Genomic DNA, 24,209 nt, shown 5'->3' on the forward strand with positions numbered 1-24,209 from the left:
AAAAGCTTTGTGGAATTAATGGTGACATCACACAGGTGTTCTGGGCATGAGGGCCATCAAGGGGGAGAGGAAAGATTTGATTTGTTTAAAGGAGCAGGGTCCATTTTGTTCTTGCACCCAGCTGTTTTGGCAACAAGTTTTTGTGAGGACTTGAATTAATGGATCAAGAGAGACAGATTCACTGACTTTCTGACAAGCAGTCGGAGGTTTGCCCATGTATAACTGATAAAGAACTAGGAAATAACTGTCTTAAGAAAAAGTTGGAATACACAGGATGAGTCTACGGTGTATATTGTGTAACTGTGGCTGCCAATTGCCCTCTAGGACTCCTCCACCACAAGGGAGATAGAACCAACTTCTCGACGAGGTTTGGCCAAGGCTCCATTATTGGAGTGCACCTGGACACCTGGCATGGGACTCTGACCTTTTTCAAAAACAGGAAATGCATAGGTAAGAGCAAGAGATCCAGAACAGGTTTAAGCTGACCAAACTTTGGCACAACTGAAAGGTGTAGTCCAGTTTTGAGATGAGGGGGAATGTTGGAAGAAGATGCAACTAAGCAGGAGGGAGCTATTGCTAGATATGGGGTAGGATCACTGAAGTGTGAGATCTAAAGTTTAAACTTTCTGCCTCTCAAAATATCAGCATGCTGTGTGTCCCTGCTACACTCAAATTACATTTTTCTCATGTGTAAAGATGTCAGAGGGCCTAGTTGTTAGTGCTGCCTGAGCATCCCAAGCTTTTGACTATTGAAAGGCTGTTTGGAACTAGTAAAATGTAGCATAAACCAGAAGTATATGCATGTAAGCCAGCTTTGGCCTTCACATCAGCGTAACTATGACAAGTGTATGGCATCATGTAGCAGCATGCCTGGACAGTTTCCTTGATCGTGCACAGAGACAAAGAGCATAGAATCACATGTTGCTGCTGTTTTCATTGACACTTAAGTCCAAAATTGAAGTTTTCTCTGTAAGACTATCAAGGGATGGAGTGCCCTGCTCCCCAAATCCTTACAGTGCCCTAGCCAATGGCTGAGAGATTATAGCTTGTTGTGTGCCTCTCCCCCCCCCTCTGTGACCATGTGTTGATCTCAGGCCTCCTTTTTGGTATTTCCATCCAGGAGTAGCTGCCACCAAACTTCAGAACAAGAGATTCTATCCCATGGTATGCTCAACGGCTGCTAAGAGCAGCATGAAAGTAATCCGCTCTTGCGGCAGCCACACCTCCTTGCAGTACCTTTGCTGTTTCCGTCTCCGCCAGCTGCTTCCTGACTACGTGGATACACTCGATGTGCTGCCCCTTCCCCCTGGACTGAAGCAAATTCTGCACAACAAACTAGGCTGGGTGCTGAGCATGAACTGTGGCTCGATTCAGCCACCCTCCCCCACCTCAGGAAATGATTCAGATAGCTCTTGCAGTTCAGATGCTGAGGAATGCCAGCGAAAGAGATGCAGGAGGACATAAAACTTTCTTTGAAGGCCATGTCTTGAAGGATGAGGGTTTTTCCTCAGTGTCTTTATAAGGATGGCTGAAGCTGGCTCCTCAATGAGGGCAAAGATTTCCCCACTTTCTAGTGAAATCTTGGAACTCAACAAGTGTTTCCTGCTTTGGAAGAGACCTACCTTCAGGAGGCAAGCCATTCCTGTAGTTTGATTACCCCTGTTTGCCTCCTACCCATCAACTACAGTTGCCAAGTTTTCTGGAAGAGTCTCTGAACCTTGAGACATTCAGTAGCCAAACAGGACAAGGAACACTTTCCTCCCAACAACCAAACGAATGAGACTCAATTTATGATGAAAACAGAGAAGCCAATGTACTGTTTTGGTTGGCCACTTGCAAGTAATGCCTCTGGGATACAGAAACAGCAATCTTTATCAATATAAAAAGGGCTCTTAATTTCTTGTGTGTTTTTCAGTGCTTTGGCACAGACAGCTCTGGTGCAAAATTAACTTGCTAGACTGTCTCTGTAAGTGAACTCATGTGAGCCTTGCAGCTTTAATTGCTTTGCATGTCTACCCGCTGCTTCTCCTGTACTGAACTATATGAAAACGTAATTAAAATACAAGCTGCATTGACTTACAAGGGTTGAACATGGACTAATGGTTTTGTTTCTGGTACAGCTGTGGGACTTTGCTTCTCAAGGTTCCTTCATGACATGGCTCAGCCAATACCAAACCATTGTTTGGCATCAAGTGCATGACATGTACACTCAGATCTCCATCTATTTCACAAATCATAGTTTGCCGTTGCCTTTGAACTGGGCACATCATGTTTTTATTTTGGGATGCTTGTGTCCCACCTTTTAAATAAATTCACAGGGTGGCTTATGATTGTACCAAATCAAACATGAGATTAGAAAGCATGTTGAAAACACTGAAAGCAGGATAAGAACCTCACGCAGATAAAAGATGGTTTAGCTGAGGGGTGATTTGGTAATGCCTGACTTGTATAAGCTACTTTGTTTTCTAGAACTGGAATCTTATTTTGTTAACTAAAATCTCGTTGCCTGCCTTCTAGACCATTTGCAAAATAATAACTAGAATGGTGTGTGTGGACATAGTTAGAATGAAAGAAAAGTGTGCCTTTGAGCACCATATGAACTGAGTTTACATTCCTGACACATAAAGATCTTCTATTGGGCGTCTTCCAAGCTTTATTTGTTGCTACATCCTAATTTACTAATTAAATGCTCTTTTGCTGCTATTGTTGGGAGTTGAAAATGTGCTGCCTTACTGTATATCAGTCACAAAGCTATCTCTTGCCCTTCACCAAATGGTCTCAGGGCAGGTTACATAAATTACTGCAATTTCAAATAAAGAATTAATTAAAACTGCAAAACTAAACAGTCACACAAGCAGCAAAATAACAGGAGTGTAAACATCCACTCACCCAAGTGTTGTGAGTAGAGGACTGTCTTGACAACATAAACAATGATGGTGTCATGAGTCCTTGAGCATATTGTACAACCTGGGGGCTATAACACAACACACTTGCATACTCCACTGCCACTCTAACATCACAAGGTGGTGGGACTTCTGACACTGCTATTCCTATGTATCTTTAACATTTGGGCCAGTTGAGATATCAACTGCTTTAGATTTAAAAAGTTTGGGGAACTAAAAGGGCTTTACTAGGTGCTGAAATGAGACTCTTTTGTCCTAATTTGTGGCATGCTCTTACAATCACTATGGTGACCTTTTTACTGGTAAATTGGTATAACTCTGATAGAAGGGAAACTCCATAAGGGCCTCTTGCAGGCCTACGTAGAGACAGGTGATCCTTTGGGTAATTTAGTCCAAGTGGGGCTAGCACTACAGATTTGTATGAAGATATGAAAAAGCTACTGCAAGGCAATCTTCATTGAATGAGAATTTCAAGGGCAGGTGGAATAATTCAAGAGGCTTGATGGTATTTGTGCGCAAGACATTTACTGCTTTCTAGAGGTCCATTCTGCAATAACCAGCAATACAGAAACAAGTTCAGTGATTAGAAAAAAATGAGATTCTGGCCTTTGACTATCTCACCTAGGCACTTAGGTCTAAAACAAGCTCTGGATTGGTAGATATCATGAAGAGGTAGACCCGACGGGACAAGTCTGGGCCAATCCGCCGCTCCCTCTCATTTTCTTCACTTCTGACCAGAATGTCACTTAGGAGGAGCTGTTTTTCTTTGTCTGTGCCACACTCTCTGTAGGCCTTAAAAAAGGGGAAAATAAATTGGCTACAGAAAACCCTGATGATTTCCTCCAGTGTAGAATGTAGAGCCATTCTGAACCTATATTAATGCCCTATTGGATTAGATAGGTATTCAGTAATTGGAAAGCCATTGATTCAACATGCACAGAGAAGGTTATGTTGTTAGATCCTTATCAGGAAGAGCTGGGATAGTAATAATTTCATTATTTATACCCTGCCCATCTGGCTGGGTTTCTCCAGTCACTCCGGGCAGCTTACAGCATTTATAAAACATAGTAAAACATCAAACATTAAAAACTTCTCGATACTGGTCTGCCTTCAGATGTCTTCTAAAAGTTACATATCTCATTGACATGTGAAGGGAGGGCATTCCACAGGGAGGGTGCCGCTACTGAGAAGGCCTGCTTGATTTCCTGTAACTTTGTTTTTCGCAGTGAGGTAACCACCAGAAGACCCTTGGAGGACCTCAGTGTCTGGGGTGAACAATGGTGGATGGAGAGACTCCTTCAGGTATACTGGGCTGAGGCCGTTTAGGCTCAGTCGGTAGAGCACGAGAGTCTTAATCTCAGGGTTGTGGGTTCAAGCACCACGTGGCTTGAGTCTTGAATTTTTGGTGCTTGAGTGTCCACTAAAGCTTTGCAACGTAGGAAAATGGGAGTACACCAGAAGATGAGACTGTCTTCAGGGGACCCTAAGGGAGTCCCCCCATAATAAACAGTAATACCTCAGTGACGGCTGAGCACACCCAAAGGGCACCAAATACCAACTGACCATTGGGAATAAAAAAGCCCAGCCACATTTTGCTGTGGGTCCTGTTGAGGCCCATTCAATTTACTTCTCTCCTCTGGAGCAGCAGGGAAGAAAGCCTTGGCCCTCTTCTCTGCAACAGCCCTCGAGATATTTTGAGGAGGGCTTGATCTGCCTACCTGCTTCGTGGCAGGTTTGCCTTCCTCCTCTCTGGAGGCCTGCTGATTAGCCAACGACAAAGCAATCAAAGATGTGAACTGACCTCTAGCAGCAGCTGTGGTGAAGGGTATGTTTTGGTGATGGCTGCTGCCATGGCAGGGCTGGTTCGGTTAAGCTGCTGGATTTGCCTCAGCCAGGCCTGTCGGAGTCCCGTCCCATCTTTCTGCACATGCACTCCACTGGCCCACCCACCATCAGCACAGAAGGAGAAAGGCTGGTTTCCCTGCTGTTTCCTGTGGGAAGAGGCACAGGGACAGGCTGCTTGAGACGAGATGTCTTTAAAAGCCGAATAAAGCCCTCAGAATGTTCTACCTAATTAGATAAACATGCAAGCATCTTCATATGCATAAACAGTATTTCTGGAGAAAATCAAGTATCTCCAGAGGGGTGTCCCTCTGTACGTGAGAGAAACAACAGATGTCTCTTCTAAAACACAGTCCTATTGTTTTTGAATTAAAAATCAACCCCCCCCCCCCAATTTATCAGGAAGCAGTAGCAAAGAAAGTGTCCCTTTTTTCACCTGGTTGCCTCAGAAGAAGAGTCGAGATGGCAAGGTTATGGATTTTCTTCATGCAAATGGTATCATTAATAACATGCACCTGGTACATATGTGTGTGTCTCTTATCAGTTTTTCTTCAATAAAGAATTGGGAGGCTTCCTTTTCATTCACGCTACTTGTGCACACATTAGAGGCATTCCGGCTTTATAAAACACCCTTCAGACACTTGCAGCTAAGGGGGGGGGGAGAGCTTTGAAGAGAAACGAGGCTGCAAAGATGATCTGTGGCAAAAGGCACTCACTTGTATGGGCGCTGCGCAATAGCTTTGGTCATTGCAGAAATGTGCTGGGCAAACTCCTGCCATGTCTCCAGGAATGAGACACCGGTGTTACTCCAGAGTTGTAGCACCACCAGTCCCTGCAGGAGCAATAGGCAGACAGAATAAATGGGGATCATCTATGAACACAGACCTACATCCAACACAGTTACACTTAAGGCCACTGAAGTCCATGGACTTAAAGCATGTCCTAACTCTTGTGTTGCGCTTGGGGCATAGCAAGGTTATCAGGAAAGCCTGATGTCAGTACTCAGCACTTTCAGGCAGCAAGCAAGGCCCCAGCACTCTTAAGAGGACTTACAGAATGCTGATACCCATGTGTCTTTGGTTCTCCCTGCCTTCCAATAGGATTAAGCTCTAGTGGCCAAATTTCAGCAAGCAACAACCATTTTGTTTTGCCCTCATTGCATCAGTCCAGGGCATTGGGGTATGGGGGATAGCAGCCAATAGTGGGAGGCACCATGTTTCGATAGTGGCTGCCATTTTGTTTTCCCCACAGTGCTCTGGACTGATGCAACATCTGGGGGATTGTGGAGAAACAAAATAGCGGGCTAATGAGGCTGCTTTCCAGAGGAGCTCTGCCACTCCTTAGAAAAAAGGAAGGAAGGAAGGAAGGAAGGAAGGAAGGAAGGAAGGAAGGAAGGAAGGAAGGTCAGAAGGTCTCACCCCTCTGCTACACTACATGGTTAAGTTTCCATCTGTGAACCTTAAGAGGGGGCCTTTGGTTGCTGGCAAACCAGGACATAAAGGCAATGGCATTCCTCCATTTGCTCTCTGTGTATGGTAGCCACAAGAGTACTGTCTCTATGCATCATTTAGCTATCAAGGCTGCTGAACTATTGACAGAACTCTCCTTGAAGAATAAATAAATCCTTTTTTATTTCCAGAATAACTTGCATAAGAAAACCTTGCTCACCCATGTGGTTCAGCATCCTGCTCTCACAATGGCCAGCCAGATGCCTATATGGGAAGTCTGTAAGCAGGGCCTGAGTAAAGAGCACTCCCCACTGGGGACTCTCAGCAACTGCAATTCAGAGGTGCATTCCCTCTGACAGTGGAAGCAGAACTGGCCACTGATAGCCTTGTCCCTCTTGTCCGAAAGCTCTTCCCCTTACAACTGACTCACTCTTGGTAATTGTATTCACCTCCTGTATTTGATGCTCTGTCATCAACACTTCTGGGCCAGGCTGGAATCCTGGTGCCTCCTCCTGCCCAGGATTCAGTGCTTCCTGCTGGTGTCGACGATGCTGGTTATACCTAAGCAGTTCAGATCAGAACAACAGATGGCTAGTTTTCAAGCTCTTGTGAGTGACGCGATTTATATATCACTTATTGAAACATGTTTGACGTCAGGCTGTACTTTTACAACATAAGCTTGGATCTGTTGTTGGCATGACCTTCATTTGTCAAAAACCAGGTACCGCGTAGGAACCCTGCACAAATAAATTTGGAGACGCGATGGGTCTGCATATTTTTTTTTGCATAGTAATAATTTATTATTTATACGCCGCCCATCTGGTTGGGTTTCCCCAGCCTTTGCAGCTTAAAAGGACAGCTGTCACACACTGCATTGCCCCTGTGAAGAAAATGACGGTATAGAGGCTTGCATATGCGATTTTACAGAATACACGTATCTGAAAGGAATGGCTTATCTTTGCACTTTCACACAGTGCGTAGCTAAACCATAGAATTCACTCCCATAAGAGGTAGTAATGGCCACAAAGTTGGGTGGTTTTAAAAGAGGATTAGATAATTCCATGGGAGATATGGCTATCAACAGCTGCTAACCCTGATGTTCTACCTCTGCGGTTGGGAGGCAGTATGCCTCTGAACAGGCCTGTGAAGAGCTTGTCTGAGGCCAACGGTGGGAGTCTTCAAACAAAAAAGCAGCCAGTCCCTGGCGGGGCCCCCCTGACTAACTAAACCCTCCAAGGCCTGGGACAAGTGTACCCAGCTCCTCCCCACCCCTGCATGGGCCTGCCTCCGAGTACCAGTTTCGGGGAATCACAATTGAGGAGAATGGCATTTGGGCTTCCCTTAGGCAAGTGGCTGGCCATTGTGAGACCACGATGCTGGATTCTGGGGTCCAGAAGGGCTCTTCTGATGTTCTTATGAGTCATCTCTATTCTCCTTGTAAAGTGCACTCAATAAAACAGATCAAAATTGCTTTATAACATCTAAGCTCTCTTTATCTTTCTTTCTGTACATTGGCTTTACCACCAGGAGGGAATCCAGTATTGTCATGAAGCAACGTAGAGGTGGTGGGGATTAAACACGAGGCCTTTTGCATCCAAGTGTGTGCTCTACCACTGAGCTACTTGCCATGTGGAAGACAGGTCACTTCTCACCCCTAACTTAGCTGCCCTCCCAATACATGTACCATTGGTAGGCATCTAGTCCAATGACTGCCACGCTGCAGGAGATTGCACAGTAATCTTTCCGGCTGCTAAAGGGCAACATTCGGGTGAGATCAGGCACATTCTGCTGCTTGCCAGGGCTCATGCTCTGAAATACAAGAAGACAGTGTCAGACATGCACACACAAGAAGCCTTTCCATAAGAACTTAAAAACAGTTTTGGGTCCAGCTAGGGAGGAGCTCAGGTAGTCCAGCCCCCCAGCATGTGTAGAATAATTTGTGTTAATTTAGATGTGGGTGTGTGGAGACAATATATGCAGAGTTTGAGTTGCACAGCATTACAGTCCCTGTCACTTCCTGGGCATCTCACTGGGGGATGCCAATGGTGTGAGCATGTTGAGACATAGCATTCATGTCAGTAAAGCTATGGTGAAACCCAAGCTGGGTGACTGCAATTGGCTCTACATGGAGTTGCTTTTGAAAATGGTGTGGAAGCTCCAGCTAGCGCAAAAAGGGTTTGAGTGATGAACTCATCTATTACCACTATGATACATTTATGTTCTCGTACCCTGCCACAATCCCACACTTAGGGAAACAAAGGAAACTGCCGTATACAGAGTCAGGCCCTTTGCCCATTTCAATACCATCTACACCAACTGGCAGCAGCTATCCAGAGTTTCAGACAGGGGCTTCTCCCAGCTCAACTGAGACAGCAAAGCAGGTGCTGTACAGATGAGCAAATGAACTATGGCCCTTCCTGGAAGTTGCCTTATACTGAGTCAAGCCATTACTCCATCTAGCCTGGCGACAATTCTCCATGGTTTCAGGCAGGGGTTTCTGCCAGCCCTTTCAGGGGATGCTGCGGACTGAACATGCAAAAGAAGATGTTCTGCTACAATATTCAAAGAGATGTGGGAACGGACTGCAAGTCCTTTTGTTCAGCGTTGTTGGCAGCCAGCTACTTCCCCCATCCCTTTCAGGTGCTTTTCTGAAAGGAGGGTTTTCTCTTTTGGAGAGAGAGAGGTGAAAGATGTGTGTGAGTGAAAAAGAGGGGGGGGGCAAGAGCAGGAGAGACAGGGTGAAGGGGGTGTATGTGTGGTCTCAGTGTGTGTGAAAGAGAGAGGGAGAGATGTGCTTGGGCAGAGAGGGATGTGAGTGAGGAGGCAGCATGTGTGGTGTGTGAGATGCACATGTGTCTGGTCTGTATGCATGTGGTGAGTTCATCCCAGATAGACCATAGCCACTTTGTATATTTCCCCGATAACCGGGAATGCTGTTAAGACAGTGGCAGCATCATTGTGCGGGGGGCAAAATCAGTCCACAATCAGGATGCGGAAGATTTATTTGTCTTCCGATGGGAGGCATAGGGTTGTGGGGATGACAACAATGAGTGCTCTCTCTCTAATCTTGTGTTATGCCACATCCCTATGCCAGCCATAGTTCTGTACATGGGTAGGTGGTTTTTCAGGTAACCTGCTCCCAAATTCTTTATATGTTAACAAGACTTTGAACATGGTCCAGTAGCTGACTGGCAGCCAGTTGTGATCTCTACTCGTCTAACAACTTTGTTCTATGCAAGAATCCCTGTTCTTCCCTGCTCACCTTTGGCCTTAATGCTTCCGGCACTCATCTCCTCTTGAATACTGCTTGCTGCAACCTAACTTTCTTAGTGCTGCCTCTCACTTACTTAGCTCTTCAACACCTGTGTAATAAGACAAAACTTCTAAAGCATACTCACATTTTTAGTAGGAGGTTCCCCACTTGCGCTTTAATGGATTATGGATTTTTATCCCATCCTCAGCACAGTGATGTGTAGAGACAAACACATTCCAGTAAGAAGCTATGCCTAAGCCTTCAATCCTAAGAAGATTTACTAAGGAGTAAGTCCCACTGGTAACAGTAGGGCTGTAAATGTTACACTCGGCTGTAGTAGTCAATTGTTCAAATGAAACATCTGAATTCAAAAAACTCCCTCCCCCCCCCCATTCCAGGCCCAGAAGTTGTCCTTAAATAAGCTTAGGACACCTCTACAACATACTTCTGTCACCACCAGAACTATTCCTCAATGCAATCCATGGGGTTTGCTGAGAGTGGCCATAGGACAGTGCTATCTAGGTGGCATAGTTAAACAGCAGATACAGGAGACGCTATTACCATACCTGCATTAAAGAGTAGAGGCGTCTGAGAAAATCCCAAGGCTCCAGTAAGAGCAAGATCTCCCTTTCCTCTTCAGCCTTTTCCTGGGGGCCATTCTACAGAAACAAAGTCAACCATTTTGTCAGTACAGACAAAAGGAAGGCTTTTTCCCCACAGAGCATAATTAAGTTATGTGGAATTGACTGCCACAATAAGTATGTAAGCAAGTTCTCTGGCTTGAAACAAGGATTGGGAGTCTGAGGTCCTCCAGATGTTGCTGGAATACAACTCTCATCATCCCTGAGCATTGTCATGCTGGCTGGGGCTGATGGGAGTTTGAGCCCAACAACACTGGGAGTACTACGAGTTCCTTATTCCTGCTTTAAAAAGAGATTAACCAAATTCATGGAGGCCTATTAATGACTACTACATACAGTCATATACTAATAATGACTACTAAATGGAACCTCCAGACTGAAGGCATGTTACTGAAAACCATTTGCTAGGAGATTATTAGCTTCACACATCACTTGCTGACTTACAGAACCGTTCCAGAAGGAAATAAATGGTATTCTAAAAAATCCTTTAAAACTACTACTACTCCATCTAGCTCCCTGAAAGTCTTAACAAACCTGGTTTGATACTGGCCATGCTCGACTATTAGCCCTATTTTGCAGAAGGATCCATTTTAAAGTTGCTTCTATGTGTGGGATACATATAAATCAAGTTCAATTTTTAAGTTGCTTGTTTTTCTGCCTGCCTACAAGCACTATTAACAGCAGATGAGCAGAATCAGGAAATGAGTTAAGTAGAAGACATTCCATATTTCACCTGTGCCTTGCCTAGCTAACAGCTGAGTTTCGAATACTCACCATGCAAGACATGCTACTGGAGAGATCTCTCTTCCAGGTTATGCTGTGTGGAACTGCCTGAGGTTCAATGTGGCATTTACACTCCAAAGAATCTAAAGCTTCCAGCAAAGCATCTGAACCAGGATCCTCTAGAAGACCTGATGGGCAAGGATCATACAAATGGCCTGATTCACATCTCAACTGTATTATACAGCACTATGGGACAGTGTCCCAAGCACTCTCCTCTAGACCTCAACATACCTAGTGCTAAGAGAGTAAAAAATTCCACTTGCTCTGTGAACCACCAGTGACACTGCTGAAATGGATAGAAGCAGCTACAACAGAACCCAGCAACGAGCTGCAGGCAAGAGCCCCCCTATTCCCAGGTCAAGATCTACTTCTAGATTTGCAATAAATCAGGCAGAGGGATCAATTCCCAATTGTTTAAAAACAGCACTAAAATAAAAGCCCTACCTGGGTCCACGCATACAGTCATGTACTTCATACACTGATCAGGCCGTAAAGATTTCAAGGCAGCTGCGGCTTCCTTTCGTCTCTCTTTTTCTAGTGCACACTGCTTTTTCTTCCTCATTTTCTCTTCTTTCTGCAGTTTCCTTTCAAGCTTTCTTTCTTTCACTTTGGTCTGCACTGCTCTTGGTCCTTTAGGAGGCTGATTTTTCTTCTTTTTCTCTGGACTGGGGGAGCAAGATGGTACTTGGTTCACTAATGTAAGCAAAGGCAACTCTTTGGGTTCACCTGGACTTATGCATGTTTCCAACTTTTCTTTGTCCAGGTGGTCCCAAACACCAGCTGCCACGTGACTCACAACAGCCACAGAGTCCTGCAATTCGATGTCACTGCCTCCTTCAGAATCAGAGATCTCCCAAGTAATGGCTCTTTTGACAAGCTGGCTGGTTCTGTCAAGAACGTCAAGCTTTTTACCTTCTTCCATGGTTTAATTTATCCTCATACACTGCCTGTTAAGAAAGTTTGTTCAGGAATGCAGAAGCATTTGCAGAGTCCCAGGCAGATTTGCAACATATCCAAAGATATTTTAAAGAACCTCAGACAAGAAATTTCCACGAGAATGCCACAGGTTCAAAGCTCACCTTATCATCATTAGAAGCAACCCACAGTTTTATGAACTGAAACAGACTGAAACCACCATTACCAAGTCAACAACTTTTCAAGTAGTTTAATATATTTACACATATAAACGTAAAAACCTCACAAACACATGAAAAGCACAGATTCCTAGGAGGCACACGTACAGTTTTCAGTACCACAGTTAACTAGGAGAACCCACAACCTTTTCTAGAAGCGGAAAGACCATACTTAGAAGACGAAAGCAATCCTGGCCCTCCTCCAATTCCAAGGCAGCGGACCAATTCCCCTCTTTCCCCACACAACTACTGAGATTGTATAACAGTCAAACCTTTTTTCTCTTTTTTAAGGCTCTGCTGTTTCGCATTTATAAGGACATATTTGTTATGCGCTATAACTGAACCACCGTCTCCCCCAGTCTGCCTTCCCTCAATAACTCAACCTCAACAAAGACAAAACCTATTATTTGGTCGGTTGCGCGATAATAGAGAGTAGCTCCAAGGGATCACCAAACTCAGAATTGGGGAGTTAAACCCCAAGAGCTCCACAACATCCCTCCTGCAAGCCTACCAACCACAATAGCACCAAGGAAGGTACATCCCTGCACCTCCTTCATTAGCAAAAGAAACTAAGACAGAGAAGCTTCTCTGCGGTGCAGCCTTTTAAATGATCCCTGCGGAAAGAGGTTGTTGCGCGGGGGGGAGTTCCGCTCGGTGCTTTTCTTCCACCCCTAAAAAATAAATAAATGCTACGAAGCCGGGAAGGGGCAACTTCCAGAGGACTGGGTTGCGGCGGAAGATGTAAGGAAGTACTCTGAAAGAACTGGCCTCCAAACGGACTTAAAATAAGAGTCCACAGAGAATAGAGTGGAAGTGTTGCCCACCGGATGATTTATTGAGAAGGACCGCCCTTGCTTAGAGCGCCTGTAAAGTTAAAAGAAGAAGAAAGCGGAAATGTTCCCTACCGGACGATTTACAAAACGGACAGCGCTTCCTAGAGCGTCTACGGTCTGTGGCCAACCTCTATGCGTTCAATCATAGAGTTAGCAAGTGATTACGGGGTTACACACACACACAAAATAAAGGAGCGGAAATGTTGCGCACCGGATGATTTAGCGAGTTGGATCGCCTATGTTAGAGCGGTTGGATCAAGCAGTTGGTGCTAAGTGGTGAAAGGTAAGGTGGCTGGATAAGGGAGGAATGATTGTGGGGTGGAAATTCCACTTTTTATTTATTTTATTGAGTTAATGGCTGGGAGGGCATTCGCATCATGGTGTCCTAGGTCCTAGTCTGAAACTCTAACCACTATGCCACACTGCTTCTGCTCCCAACCCGCGCATGGTTCGGATGCATGGCATGTAGCCACCAAAAGCAGACCCTCCAAGTGTCCCTATTTTCCAGGGATGTCCCTGATTTAGAGAAGCCGCCCCGGTTTCTGATCTGATCCCAGAATGTCCCGCTTTTCCTTAAGACGCCCCTATTTTCACTGGAGAAATAGGCAATCCTGTAAAGGGAAGTGTTTTTTTTTAAAAAAAGTTTACTTTTTATTACGTTTTTATATATGTTGAAAGCTGCCCAGAGTGGCTTTGGCAACCCAGTAAGCTGTGTGCGGTATAAATAGTAAAATTACAATTATGGAATGGGACATCCCTATTTTCATTGGAGAAATGTTGGAGGGTATGCAGAAGCCAGGCATTCAGTATTGTGGTTCCAATCCTGTGGAACCCTGCTGAACTGCAAGGACTTTTCTATTTTAACAGGCATGTTAAGGTAGTTTTCCAAGATGTGTTTTAATTATTCTTACTTATTTGTATGAAAGATTTTATTTATTCACTTACTACATTTGTATACCACCAAGGTGATGTGCCTGGTTCTCTTCCTCCCTATTTTACCCTCACTACAACCCTCTGAAGTAGTTTAGGCTGAGAGACAGTAATCGACCCAAGGTCATCCAGTGTGCTTCTGAATGTTAATAATGAGGCATTTAAATCCCTCATTATTAACATTCAGAAGGAATTTTAAAATATTATTGTTCAGTCACACAGTTGATGGCTGAAAGATACAGTTTCTGGCTACCTTGAAATTATAGGCTGTGACAGTATGTGACCTTTTTTTAAATGTGTGTATTAGATGTGCTAAATGCTTTTAGATGCTTTCAAGTCCTTTTTAAAAAATGCATTCTTTTGTTTTAATGGTATTATTTTGTTGCTTTGCTGTTTGCCACCCTGAGCTTCTCTGGAAGTAAGGGTGGGATGGAAATATAATAAATAATTATCTAGTGAGCTGAGTGGAGATTTCAGCCTGTGTCTCCCTGATTCTAGTCCCAACATACTAACCTCACCTATGTTTTCATTTCTCAGACAGCCATGGGTCGCAAGAAAGTCCACCGCCCGATCGCAGCAATGGCCAAGAAAGTCCGTGAGTACTTGGCCCTGAAGAATAAGCCTCGAGACTCTGAGCGCTATGCGGTGGACTACGAGAAAATGACTCGTGCTTACACAGGCAAGCTGCTGCCTGTCCTGGCCTGGGAGGATGTGAGGAACGAGAACCGGCTCTTCACCCTACTCAGCCGGCTGCGCCTCTTTGGCGTTGGGCGGATGGTCACACGCAAATCCTGGTTATGGCAGTATGATGAACCTTGTTATTGGGTTATCACCAAAGTGAAGGTGGATTACACAGCCGAGGTGGGTGTGTTTTTTTTTACTGGAAGGGAGTGTGTAAGGATTGGGTCCCCCATGATAACTGTCCCTTTCAGAGAGTGCAAATTTAGCAATTAAAGTGGATTAATGAGAACGCTGTGGGTGGCGCTGTGGGTAAAACCACAGTGCCTAGGACTTGCCGATTGTATGGTCGGCGGTTCGAATCCCTGCGGCGGGGTGAGCTCCTGTCTTTCGGTCCCAGCTCCTGCCCACCTAGCAGTTCGAAAGCACCCTTAAAAGTGCAAGTAGATAAATAGGTACCGCTTTATAGCGGGAAGGTAAATGGCGTTTCTGTGTGCTGCGCTGGTGCTGGCTCGCCAGAGCAGCGATGTCACACTGGCCACGTGACCCGGAAGTGTCTGCGGACGGCCCCGGCTCCCGGCCTCTAGAGTGAGATGAGCGCACAACCCTAGAGTCTGACAAGACTGGCCCGTACGGGCAGGGGTACCTTTACCTTTACCTTTAATGAGAACATAAGTGTCAGGAGTTCAGCCTACACTCGAGTAGAACTCTGGCAGAGACACATGCCCGACTGGTATGTTCTCTCCCTCCTGCTCGATCGTTCGGGAGCTTCATAAGCTTTCTTCAGCCTGAACATCACAGCGACCAATGCCATCTGACACCGGCACACTTAGGGATCTGCAGAGTCTTTGCGCATCATGCGTGACAGACCTCAGCAACTCAGCATTTTGGCTAATCTACTTTATTTACATATAAACACACACGGAGCACTGCAACATGGCTCCCTCTCTCCCTAGCATCAGACAGCAAAGAGAATGAACAAAAGACAATAGTCCCACTTCCTGGAACACAGTAACACAAACATCCTGTCTCTGTCACTTCCCAATCTGTGGAGTCAAAACATATACCGTCATGTGAAAGACAAAAATCCCATGACTGCAATCATAGATCAGGAATTCTAACAATAAGATGAGCCTGCTGGGTTGGGCCAATGGGCCATCCAATTCAGTATCCTGTTCGCACAGTGGCTGAGCAGATGCGTATGGGAAGACTTCAAGCTGGGCATAAGCTCAGCAGCACTCTGCCCACCTGCGATTCCTAGAAACTGCTACTCAGAGGTACAATGCCTCTGACAGTGGAGGTAGAGCATAGTCAGTATGGCTAGTAGCCATTGATAGCCTTATTCTCCATGAATTTAAAGCCATTTGAAGTGCTCTGTTGTCTTAGCTCAATGTATCCAATTCTGGCAGTAGAAAGGGGATGGGGAACTGCACTGAAGAGTAGGGGTTGAAGAAATTATTTGTAGGAAGATGTATAAACACCCTGGAAGCAAATTGGGGTGAATGCTCATTGTCGTATAAACCATCTCACAAACAATTCAGAACAAATGCTTCATAAAAAAGGACATCATGCTCTTCTTCCCAGAGGAGTCCAGGGTGCCATGTACATGTAAGCATATGTATTTCTACATGTGTAAAATACAAAAATACAAATTCTCTGTTACAGAATATGGATCATGGAAAAGCCTGGGGGTACTTGACGTTCCGAGGTAAGAGAAGAGCTGCTTTGAGAGGCTTTAACAATTAATCCCTTTTTCCCAGTGTTAAGAAACTGAAATTTGAATTTAGGAGCTAAATGGCACCTTAAACCTAGGTCACGGGTGTCATAACAGAAACCAAACGAGCTAGGTTGGTTTATTTTGAATTTTATTAAGGTTTTAAAAAGGTATCTATTTCTCCAGCAGGGTAAGTCACATTTGAGGATTGCAGGAGTTCAGTTTCAGACAAAGGAAAAAGAAAAAAATCAGCTTTGCATTACTTCATTATAGCTCATGTGTTTTAATATTTAAATTGAACTTTGGTTTTTTAATACTTCTCTTCACTTTGTCTAGGCATCTGGAAAAGAGGGTGGGATGTCTAGGCGCACTTTTTGAAATATAAGTATACAAAGCTGAAAATGAATGAACTGCAGCTAAAATCTTATGTTCATTTTTCACACAGTCTAGTCCTCATCTGAAGACTGCAAAAAACAAAGCCGTGTTTCCCCTGCCCGCCCCCTTAATATTCTTAATAATATTACGCTGAATAAAATGCTGCCTTTCTGTAAGGCCAGCTGAGAGGCAGAATCAGATCAGCTTACCTCAGGGGTCTGCAACCCGCGGCTCCGGAGCCGCATGTGGCTCTTTTACACCTTTACCGCGGCTCCGGGGTGGATACTAGCGAGGGGAGGAGGCGCATTGTGTGCCCCGACACTCCCCACTGTGGCGGGCGCTGTACTGGCTGTGACGTCGCATGGGGCGGTGCGTGCGTTAGTCACGCACCGTCCTGACGTCACCTTCCCGCCCGCTCGCCCGCTACATTGTAAGGGGCATGTACGCTGGTCACTGCATTGAAAGGGGGCACGTACGCTGGTCACTGTTTTGAAGGGGAGTGAAGAACACACACACAAAAAAAGGTAACTTGTTAATTTAACGTTTATTTCTATGAGGAGGAGTAATTCTGAGGGGTCAAACAAAGAAATAAAAAAAAAGTGACATAAAAGTTATTTTTATAATGAGGAGTTTTGCGGCTCCCATGTTTTTTTTTCTTCGGAAACGGGTTCAAGTGGCTCTTTTTGTCTTAAAGGTTGCAGACCCCTGGCTTACCTGATGCTGCATTGATTTCTTGGAAGTTGAGCAGGCAGGAATTTCTCCTCCCACACCCTTAGCGCCAGCAGTGGTAGTTTTAATCTGAAATCTTAGGCGCAGTACTGCACCCAGAGCTCGGAAATTGCTCGTGCTAATGAAATTCCCAGTTGCAAAATGCACCTAGAATAATGGGAGTTTCGAACGCTGCTTTTTCCAGGGAACTCTGAGAAATGTGACTCTGTGAGGGGATCAGGGGTCTACTAACAACTCTCAGCACCTTTAGCAAACTATGCTCAGGTTTCTTTGGCGAAAGCCGTGACTGTTTAAAGTTGTATGATATTGCTTTAAATCAGGGGTCAGCAAACTTTTTCAGCAGGGGGCCGGCGAAAATGAACGAATTCCTGTGCCCCACAAATAATCCAGATGCATTTTAAATAAAAGGACACACTCTACTCATGTAAAAACACCAGACAGGCCCCACAAATAACCCAGAGATGCATTTTAAATAAAAAGACACATTCTACTCATGTAAAAACACGCTGATTCCCGGACCGTCTGCAGGCCAGATTGAGAAGGCGATTGGGCTGGATCCAGCCCCTGGGCCTTAGTTTGCCTACCCATGCTTTAAATACATAGTGCAAATGGGGCCTTATTTAAGAAACCCAATGGGTTCTGAGATTAACAGGCATTGCCTTAGGCCAGTGGTGAAGAATCTTTGGCCATGGGCCTAACTAGTTTCTGATTTGGTCTCCAACACTTGTTTCCTCAAGCACTGTGCCCTACCCCATATATCAGGCTTCCTCAGACTCGGCCCTCTAGATGTTTTTGGCCTACAACTCCCATGATCCCTAGCTAGCAGGACCAGTGGTCAGAGATGATGGGAACTGTAGTCTCAGAACATCTGGAGGGCTGAGTTTGAGGAAGCCTGCCATACATGGTGTAAATTTTGATCTCAGGTTTGGGCCCCGGTGAAGACATGGCTGCAAGAGAACAATTGACAGTTGCTTTCTAAGGCTCCTAATCAGAGCTCCCAGGTGAATTTTATCCTTGCCAACAGCAGGACTTGGGCGTCGTGATGACATCAGATGACTGACAAGTGGGTGGCTCTGCCCACCATCAAAGTAAACAGGCTGGGGAACTTGGAGTCCAGCTCTCCATCCAGATCCTTTCCCCTACCCCTGCCTTAGGCTGTGCAGGGTCAAATATATATTTGTGTTCATGAAGTCTAGAAGCCTCCCTTTGTTTAAAAAAGAAAAGAAATAGACGTTGAGATTCTGGGACAAGTTCTACGTTCTGTATTTAGCCTGCTCTCCTGCAGAATTGTTGAACAGTGGGACCTCGGGTTAAGTAGTTAATTCATTCCGGAGGTCCGTACTTAACCTGAAACTGTTCTTAACCTGAAGCACCACTTTAGCTAATGGGGCCTCCTGCTGCCGCCACGCCGCCAGAGCCCAGTTTTTGTTCTTATCTTGAAGCAATGTTTTTAACCTGAAGCACTATTTCTGGGTTAGTAGAGTATGTAACCTGAAGCGTATGTAACCTGAGGTACCACTGTATATGCAAGGGGTCTAATGTAGGCTTACCTGGGAGTAAGGCCCATTGAACTCAGTGGAACTTACTTTTGAGTTGGCATCCCTAGGCCTGCACTGAAACTCTTGGGCATTCTTTTGCTACTTGATGGCTGCAGAAGTTGTTACTAGGTAGCAGCTCAATTTTGACCCTACTTACCTGGGTCACTTGTGGATGAAGGATGCCCTGCAGGTCACTGCCACCTGTGGGGTGTGTGTGTGTGTGTGTGTGTGTTTGTGTGTGTGAAATGTAGGAATGTGAGCATTTCCTGTGTGTGATTTGTCCATAGCTCTCTTCACCGTGTCAACTTCTCCTTAGGCAAAACAGAAAGCGAAGTGAAAGAAATCGACAAGGCCATGTATCACGACTGGCGCATGGTACCAAGGCATGAGGAGGAGGCCTTTAAGATTTTCACGCCTGTGGAGGAGGAAACGGTTCGCTACGTCCCCTACCCACCGCTGCTGCGGGCCATGATCCTCGCTCAGCAACGGCAGGATAACCTGAGCACCGAAGAGCCCATCCTGGACCTGGAGAGGCCACTTTTCTTCCCAAGAGAGTACTTTGCAAATCCTAAGAAGCAAGCCGAAGGAACGCCAGTGTGAAGATTTTACAGAGCATTGTTTGTTTTTACTAGTTCTTCATATTTATTTCTGATCTTTCATTAAAAAATTACGTTTGGAGGACATTCACGTTTCTTTTAATAACAGAGAATGTATTGCAATAAATGCCAGAGCTCGGAATCTTTCATGGGTGTGATTAATCCTTGAACGATCTCATTTTGACTCTCTTTTTGCGCCGTCTGCGTTGGCAGCTTGATGAAATATGGGCCACCATCCCTGCTTTTACGCCCCGATGCCTAGATTGAAATAAAGCCTGTGGATTTCAATGGAGCCTGCTTCAAGGCATTCATTGTTCTAATTATAACTAAATTACAAGGCACATAATTTTGTTTCCCGCATCTAAATGATTGGTAGTTTTGCAGGTGTCAACCAATTTTAAAACGAAAAATTCTGCTTTTAATGTGTGGCTTTTGGGGGGTGGGAGGGTGAGTATTATTATTATTTGGTTGCATCCTTCAAATAATAAAATTACTTCTGGCTGCTTCACTGAATCTGCTTGAGAACCTTGATCGAGAAATGATGGTCTTTAGACAACATGCTTTACAACGGTAACCTTGTCCAGCTGACATTTTACCGGCTTCTCCGCAAGAATTTCATGGGGTACTTTGTCAAAAGCCTTACTGAAATCAAGATACAAAACATCCACAGCATTACCCTGATCCACCAAGCTTGAACCTCTATCAAAAAGAAAGAAATGAAGTTCATCTGGCATGACTTGCTTTTGATAAAGCCATGCTGGGTCTTAGTAATCACAGCACCCTTATCTAAATGCTCTTAGGCCCAATATTTAAATATCTGCTCTAGGACCTTTCCTCATATTGATATCAAGCTCATCAGTCTGTAGTTACCTGGGGTCTTCTCCCCTCCCCCCCTTTGAAGGGCAATATTTGCCCAAGGCCAGTCCACAAGAACCTCACCTCGCCTCCAAGAATTCTCAAAGATTATAGACAGGCTCTGAGATTACACCTGCAAGCTCCTTTAGGTTTAAAATTTTAATCGACCTGAAACTTCAGCATTTTAGTATATTTCCTTCTAATAATCACATTTTTGTATGCATTTTTTACTAATGTACACATTTTGCAAGCAATTTCTCCTGATATTCAGTAATGCGTGCTATTTCCACTAATATTATTTTTACACACCCTTCTCTCCCTTTTGTTGACAGTGGCTGGTTGGCAAACTGTATAGCAAAATTTGGATATTTGCTAATCACGAAGGATGCCACCCTGTGTTTTGGTTCTCATATTGTTTTGGAAAGCGCAAATTTGATTGATTCAGGTTTAAATGCAAACAGAATCAAATTTATATACTCTGTCTATTTGTGACCTTCCAGCTGTTGTTTGGACTCTATTTCCCATCAGGCAGTAGTTGGAATGCTGGCAGTTTTAATCCATCAACATCTGGAGAGCCACAGGTTTCCCATGCCTGATTATGCTCAGATTATGCTGAGATTTCCATACAGTTTTTCTTCTTGCCTGAGAAAGAGTAGGTGTACAAATATCTCTCAAAAGCACAAAACGACAAGTTCTTTTTTTTAGTCTTCCAAGCTATTAATCATTCTGAAGTGGGGGAGGGATCTAAGCATGAAAGCAAGAGTGAAAGTCAATGACTTCCTCATCTGTGTAATGACCACAGTCTTCCCAAAGAACTGATAACGATTTTTTTTACATCATGCAATTAACCTTTCGTTGCTGAGTAGTTAACAGCAGCTGGGAGATTCCCTCAGCGGGAAAGAGCATTACTTCAGTCAAGCAAGCTTTGCAGAGCTTATTTCATGTCCACTTAAAATCAGGCTAGGCATTCCTCTTCTTTTCCTATCCACATCCAAGGACAATGCAGTGTTCAGCATGTGGATATTCTAGTGGGGTGAAGAAGGTGAGAAGCTATTCAACAAGTTAATGACAGCGTTCTTGGTATTATTGGGTAGAGTTGATTATGCCATGGTGATGAAGAAGCACTGCTGTAACAAATATCACAAAGAAATGATGGAGATTATAAATGATGGAGATTATAAATGAAATTATTGGTAGCAATGTAATCTTAATACCCAATGTGCTTTACTGGGAGGTCTGAAAGGGGAAGTTTTGGAACTTGCAGCAGCTGTGATTGCTGCGGTCAGACTAATCAAAGGAAAGAACTGGAAATCAGATAAATCAGTTGGCATCTGAGGGGGTTGTAGTCATATTTATTGAAATACGGAGACTTTTTTGTTAATTGTTGGAAGGGAAAATACCAAGACATTGGGACCTGGGAAGCTGCTTTGTACTGAGTCAAACCATTGGGTCAATCTAGTTTGATATTGTTTACACTGGCTGGCAGCAGTTTAACCTTATTTTCACTCCTCTCATTTCTGCTTAAATTATAATAATAGTTTTATACTTTGCATTTTTTAAAAGCCAGTCTTGTGGCACCTTAAAGGGTTCATGGAGTAGAAACTTGCTTTAGACGCATGAAGTGTTTCCCTTCAGTTGGCAAGTTATATACAGTGGGGGGAAATATGAAAAATGGGGCCACTCTCCCTATAAAACTTCTGGTCTTTTCCATCCAGGTGTTTTTGGACTACAACTCCCATCATCCCTAGCTAGCAGGACCAGTGGTCAGGGATGATGGGAATTGTAGTCCAAAAGCAGCTGAAGACTCAAGTTTGAGAAACCCTGCAATAGAGTATATTGGGAAAGGGTGTGGATGGCAGGTGGGGACCCTGAACAGGAACACTCCATTTTGTTGTAGGTCCTCCTTGTGTTATCAAAGAGCCTTTATTTAATGCCTGTTTGCTGTTTCTTTTGTGTTGTTTCAAATTTTCTCGTGAGCCTTTGTCGTCTAAATCCCTACCCAAATCGCATCTAGCAACAGAATCCTACAGAGGGCGCTGTAGTCTGTGCGCATAAACATCTCACAAGGAATCCCAGTGTGTCTCCTGTTCTCATCCCCCTCCTGCAGCAGCGTCATCTCTGCAGCAATTCCCAAACAATTTACAGGGGAAACACCAAAATACAGCAGGGGATCCGTTTCTGCAGATTCAGCTGGTCACCCCCAAATCCCAACGCTACCCTCTCGACACAAGGACAGGAGGGCATTGTCAAAACAAAAGCAAGCACTCTGCATTTGATTCATGCACGGAGAAAGTGGAATCTAGCAGGAAATGCTTCCCACAGCAAAGTGGTGAATGAAGGTCCATAGGCCGAAATCCTCCTTCCCTTGCCACCAGGGGTTTGGACTGGGCTTGGCTGGGAGCTGACCTTTGAGAAACAAAACCAAGGAGTTGTGCTAATGTTGCCCTGTTCCTTCAGAGTGCCTTGCTGCATTGCAACAGAGCATTCTAACTCCGACATGGATGGGAGGAAAAGCTCCTGCCTGAAACCCTGGAACGTTGCTGCCAGTCAAAGTGGACAATGCTGAATAGCTCAGTTGGTTAAAGGTAAAGGTACCCCTGAGCATTAGGTCCAGTCATGGCCGACTCTGGGGTTGCGGCGCTCATCTCGCTTTATTGGCCGAGGGAGCCGGCGTACAGCTTCTGGGTCATGGGGCCAGCATGACAAAGCCGCTTCTGGTGAACCAGAGCAGCGCACGGAAATGCCGTTTACCTTCCCGCTGGAGCGGTACCCATTTATCTACTTGCACTTCGTGCTTTCGAACTGCTAGGTTGGCAGGAGCAGGGACTGAGCAACAGGAGCTCACCCCGTTGTGGGGATTCGAACAGCCGACTTTCTGATCAGCAAGTCCTAGGCCCTATGGTTTAACCCACAGCATTAGAAAATAACTAAAGAAGCTAAGAACCAAGACCAAATAACGATGACCCAAGAGATACTGTATATGAAACTGTTTCTCAATTTTGCCTTTTAGTCTGCTCTCTTTTTAATTCATTTCTTCCACTATTCCCCTCCTTCAAGTCCCTTCTTTCCTTTCTGTCAAATAAAGCATTTTTTCTTTCTTCCTTGCACTACCCATTACCCTGATTCCTGAATTGACCCTGTCTCTACATTTATAATTGTATCCAAGTGTTTTATTGTAATTGTATCCAAGTATTCCTGTAATTGTATCTAGGTATTATTATTATTTTGTAATTGTGCCTTTACTACATGTAAATGTGAATCCCTAAGGTGACCCTTATGCAGTTGTTATATTTGGTGTCTTTGCAATGGAACTGACCCCTTTGTAGCCTTGTGGCTTATCAGTGTTTGTTCAACTTCTCAATGATTGTAACTACTTTCAGGAAAATAAGAATTGGAAACTACGTATTGAAATTGCATCACTTTATTGTAACCATGAAAGTATAAATGTTTTTAGCCTCAACCTAATCACTTCCACTCAGCTCCCCTTCCTTCTTCTGTAAAGTTCCAGACGACCAGATCCATTTCCTTTGACCCTGCGGGGAGAGGAATTCAGCTGTTAGATAAACTCTCAACCCTATTGTTATTCTAGAAAACCAGATTGGCATAACATTTGCCATCTCCCCCTGGATTTCTAGGTATTACCTTATGTAGATAGGATTTGCACCCCACCTTGTTTCTTGCACCCGAATGTCCCTTCTGTACCCTGCTCCCATGTACCTCCCCTTTACCTTGTAAATTGACAAACCTGTGACAGATACGACCACCCACAATTGCAACTGTATAAATTTCTGGACTTACCGTATTTTTCGTCCTATAAGGCGCACCAGCCCATAAGACGCACCTCATTTTTTTGGGGGAAAATGAATTAAAAAAAATTATTCCCCCCCCCCAGCCCTGGCTGCCGCCCCAAGCCTTGCGCTCACCTGCCCGAAGCAGGGGGAGCCCACCGGAGGGCTCC

At 44.6% G+C, this 24,209-nt stretch overlaps 3 protein-coding genes across 9 annotated transcripts in view; 2 read left to right on the forward strand and 1 right to left on the reverse strand.

Moving 5' to 3' along the window:
- SPSB3 (splA/ryanodine receptor domain and SOCS box containing 3) overlaps positions 1-2,604 on the forward strand; it is a 17,657-nt gene extending 15,053 nt beyond the window's left edge. For 6 of the 7 annotated variants that reach the window (XM_082200133.1, XM_082200132.1, XM_082200134.1 and 3 more), the window contains exons 6-7: positions 325-450; positions 1,121-2,604. In XM_082200133.1, coding sequence (XP_082056259.1) covers positions 325-450; positions 1,121-1,464 — 470 coding nt within the window. In that variant the 3' untranslated portion in view covers positions 1,465-2,604. The remainder of the gene's footprint in view (positions 1-324; positions 451-1,120) is intronic. The other variant, XM_082200135.1, reaches the window with a different exon arrangement.
- An 805-nt stretch (positions 2,605-3,409) lies between these two features.
- On the reverse strand, positions 3,410-12,779 carry EME2 (essential meiotic structure-specific endonuclease subunit 2). Its single transcript, XM_082200122.1, has 8 exons — positions 11,315-12,779; positions 10,862-10,998; positions 10,013-10,105; positions 7,878-8,002; positions 6,643-6,754; positions 5,462-5,577; positions 4,705-4,894; positions 3,410-3,695 (listed from the first exon to the last, which is right to left on the reverse strand). Exons 1-8 carry the CDS (start codon positions 11,790-11,792, stop codon positions 3,525-3,527), a joined length of 1,422 nt encoding a protein of 473 aa, XP_082056248.1. The 5' UTR covers positions 11,793-12,779; the 3' UTR covers positions 3,410-3,524.
- A 119-nt stretch (positions 12,780-12,898) lies between these two features.
- Positions 12,899-19,543, forward strand: MRPS34 (mitochondrial ribosomal protein S34). The gene is made up of 5 exons (XM_082200157.1): positions 12,899-12,960; positions 13,083-13,119; positions 14,304-14,627; positions 16,110-16,152; positions 19,117-19,543. Exons 3-5 carry the CDS (start codon positions 14,310-14,312, stop codon positions 19,398-19,400), a joined length of 645 nt encoding a protein of 214 aa, XP_082056283.1. The 5' UTR covers positions 12,899-12,960; positions 13,083-13,119; positions 14,304-14,309; the 3' UTR covers positions 19,401-19,543.
- The last annotated feature ends 4,666 nt before the right edge of the window (positions 19,544-24,209 follow it).

The sequence above is a fragment of the Podarcis vaucheri genome (genome assembly GCF_965113315.1).
Source record: "Podarcis vaucheri genome assembly, chromosome: 14".
Classification (NCBI taxonomy): domain Eukaryota; kingdom Metazoa; phylum Chordata; class Lepidosauria; order Squamata; family Lacertidae; genus Podarcis; species Podarcis vaucheri.

Excerpts from the sequence above, each read along its gene's own strand:
- EME2 (XM_082200122.1), bottom strand. The coding sequence starts at position 11,792 with ATGGAAGAAGGTAAAAAGCTTGACGTTCTTGACAGAACCAGCCAGCTT. Across the intron at positions 6,755-7,877 it reads GGACTAGATGCCTACCAATG|GTATAACCAGCATCGTCGAC; the intron begins GTACATGTATTG and ends TGAACTGCTTAG. Across the intron at positions 5,578-6,642 it reads CAGAGCATCAAATACAGGAG|GGACTGGTGGTGCTACAACT; the intron begins GTGAATACAATT and ends TTGCTCCTGCAG.
- MRPS34 (XM_082200157.1), top strand. The coding sequence starts at position 14,310 with ATGGGTCGCAAGAAAGTCCACCGCCCGATCGCAGCAATGGCCAAGAAA. Across the intron at positions 14,628-16,109 it reads AGGTGGATTACACAGCCGAG|AATATGGATCATGGAAAAGC; the intron begins GTGGGTGTGTTT and ends TCTCTGTTACAG. Across the intron at positions 16,153-19,116 it reads GGGGTACTTGACGTTCCGAG|GCAAAACAGAAAGCGAAGTG; the intron begins GTAAGAGAAGAG and ends ACTTCTCCTTAG.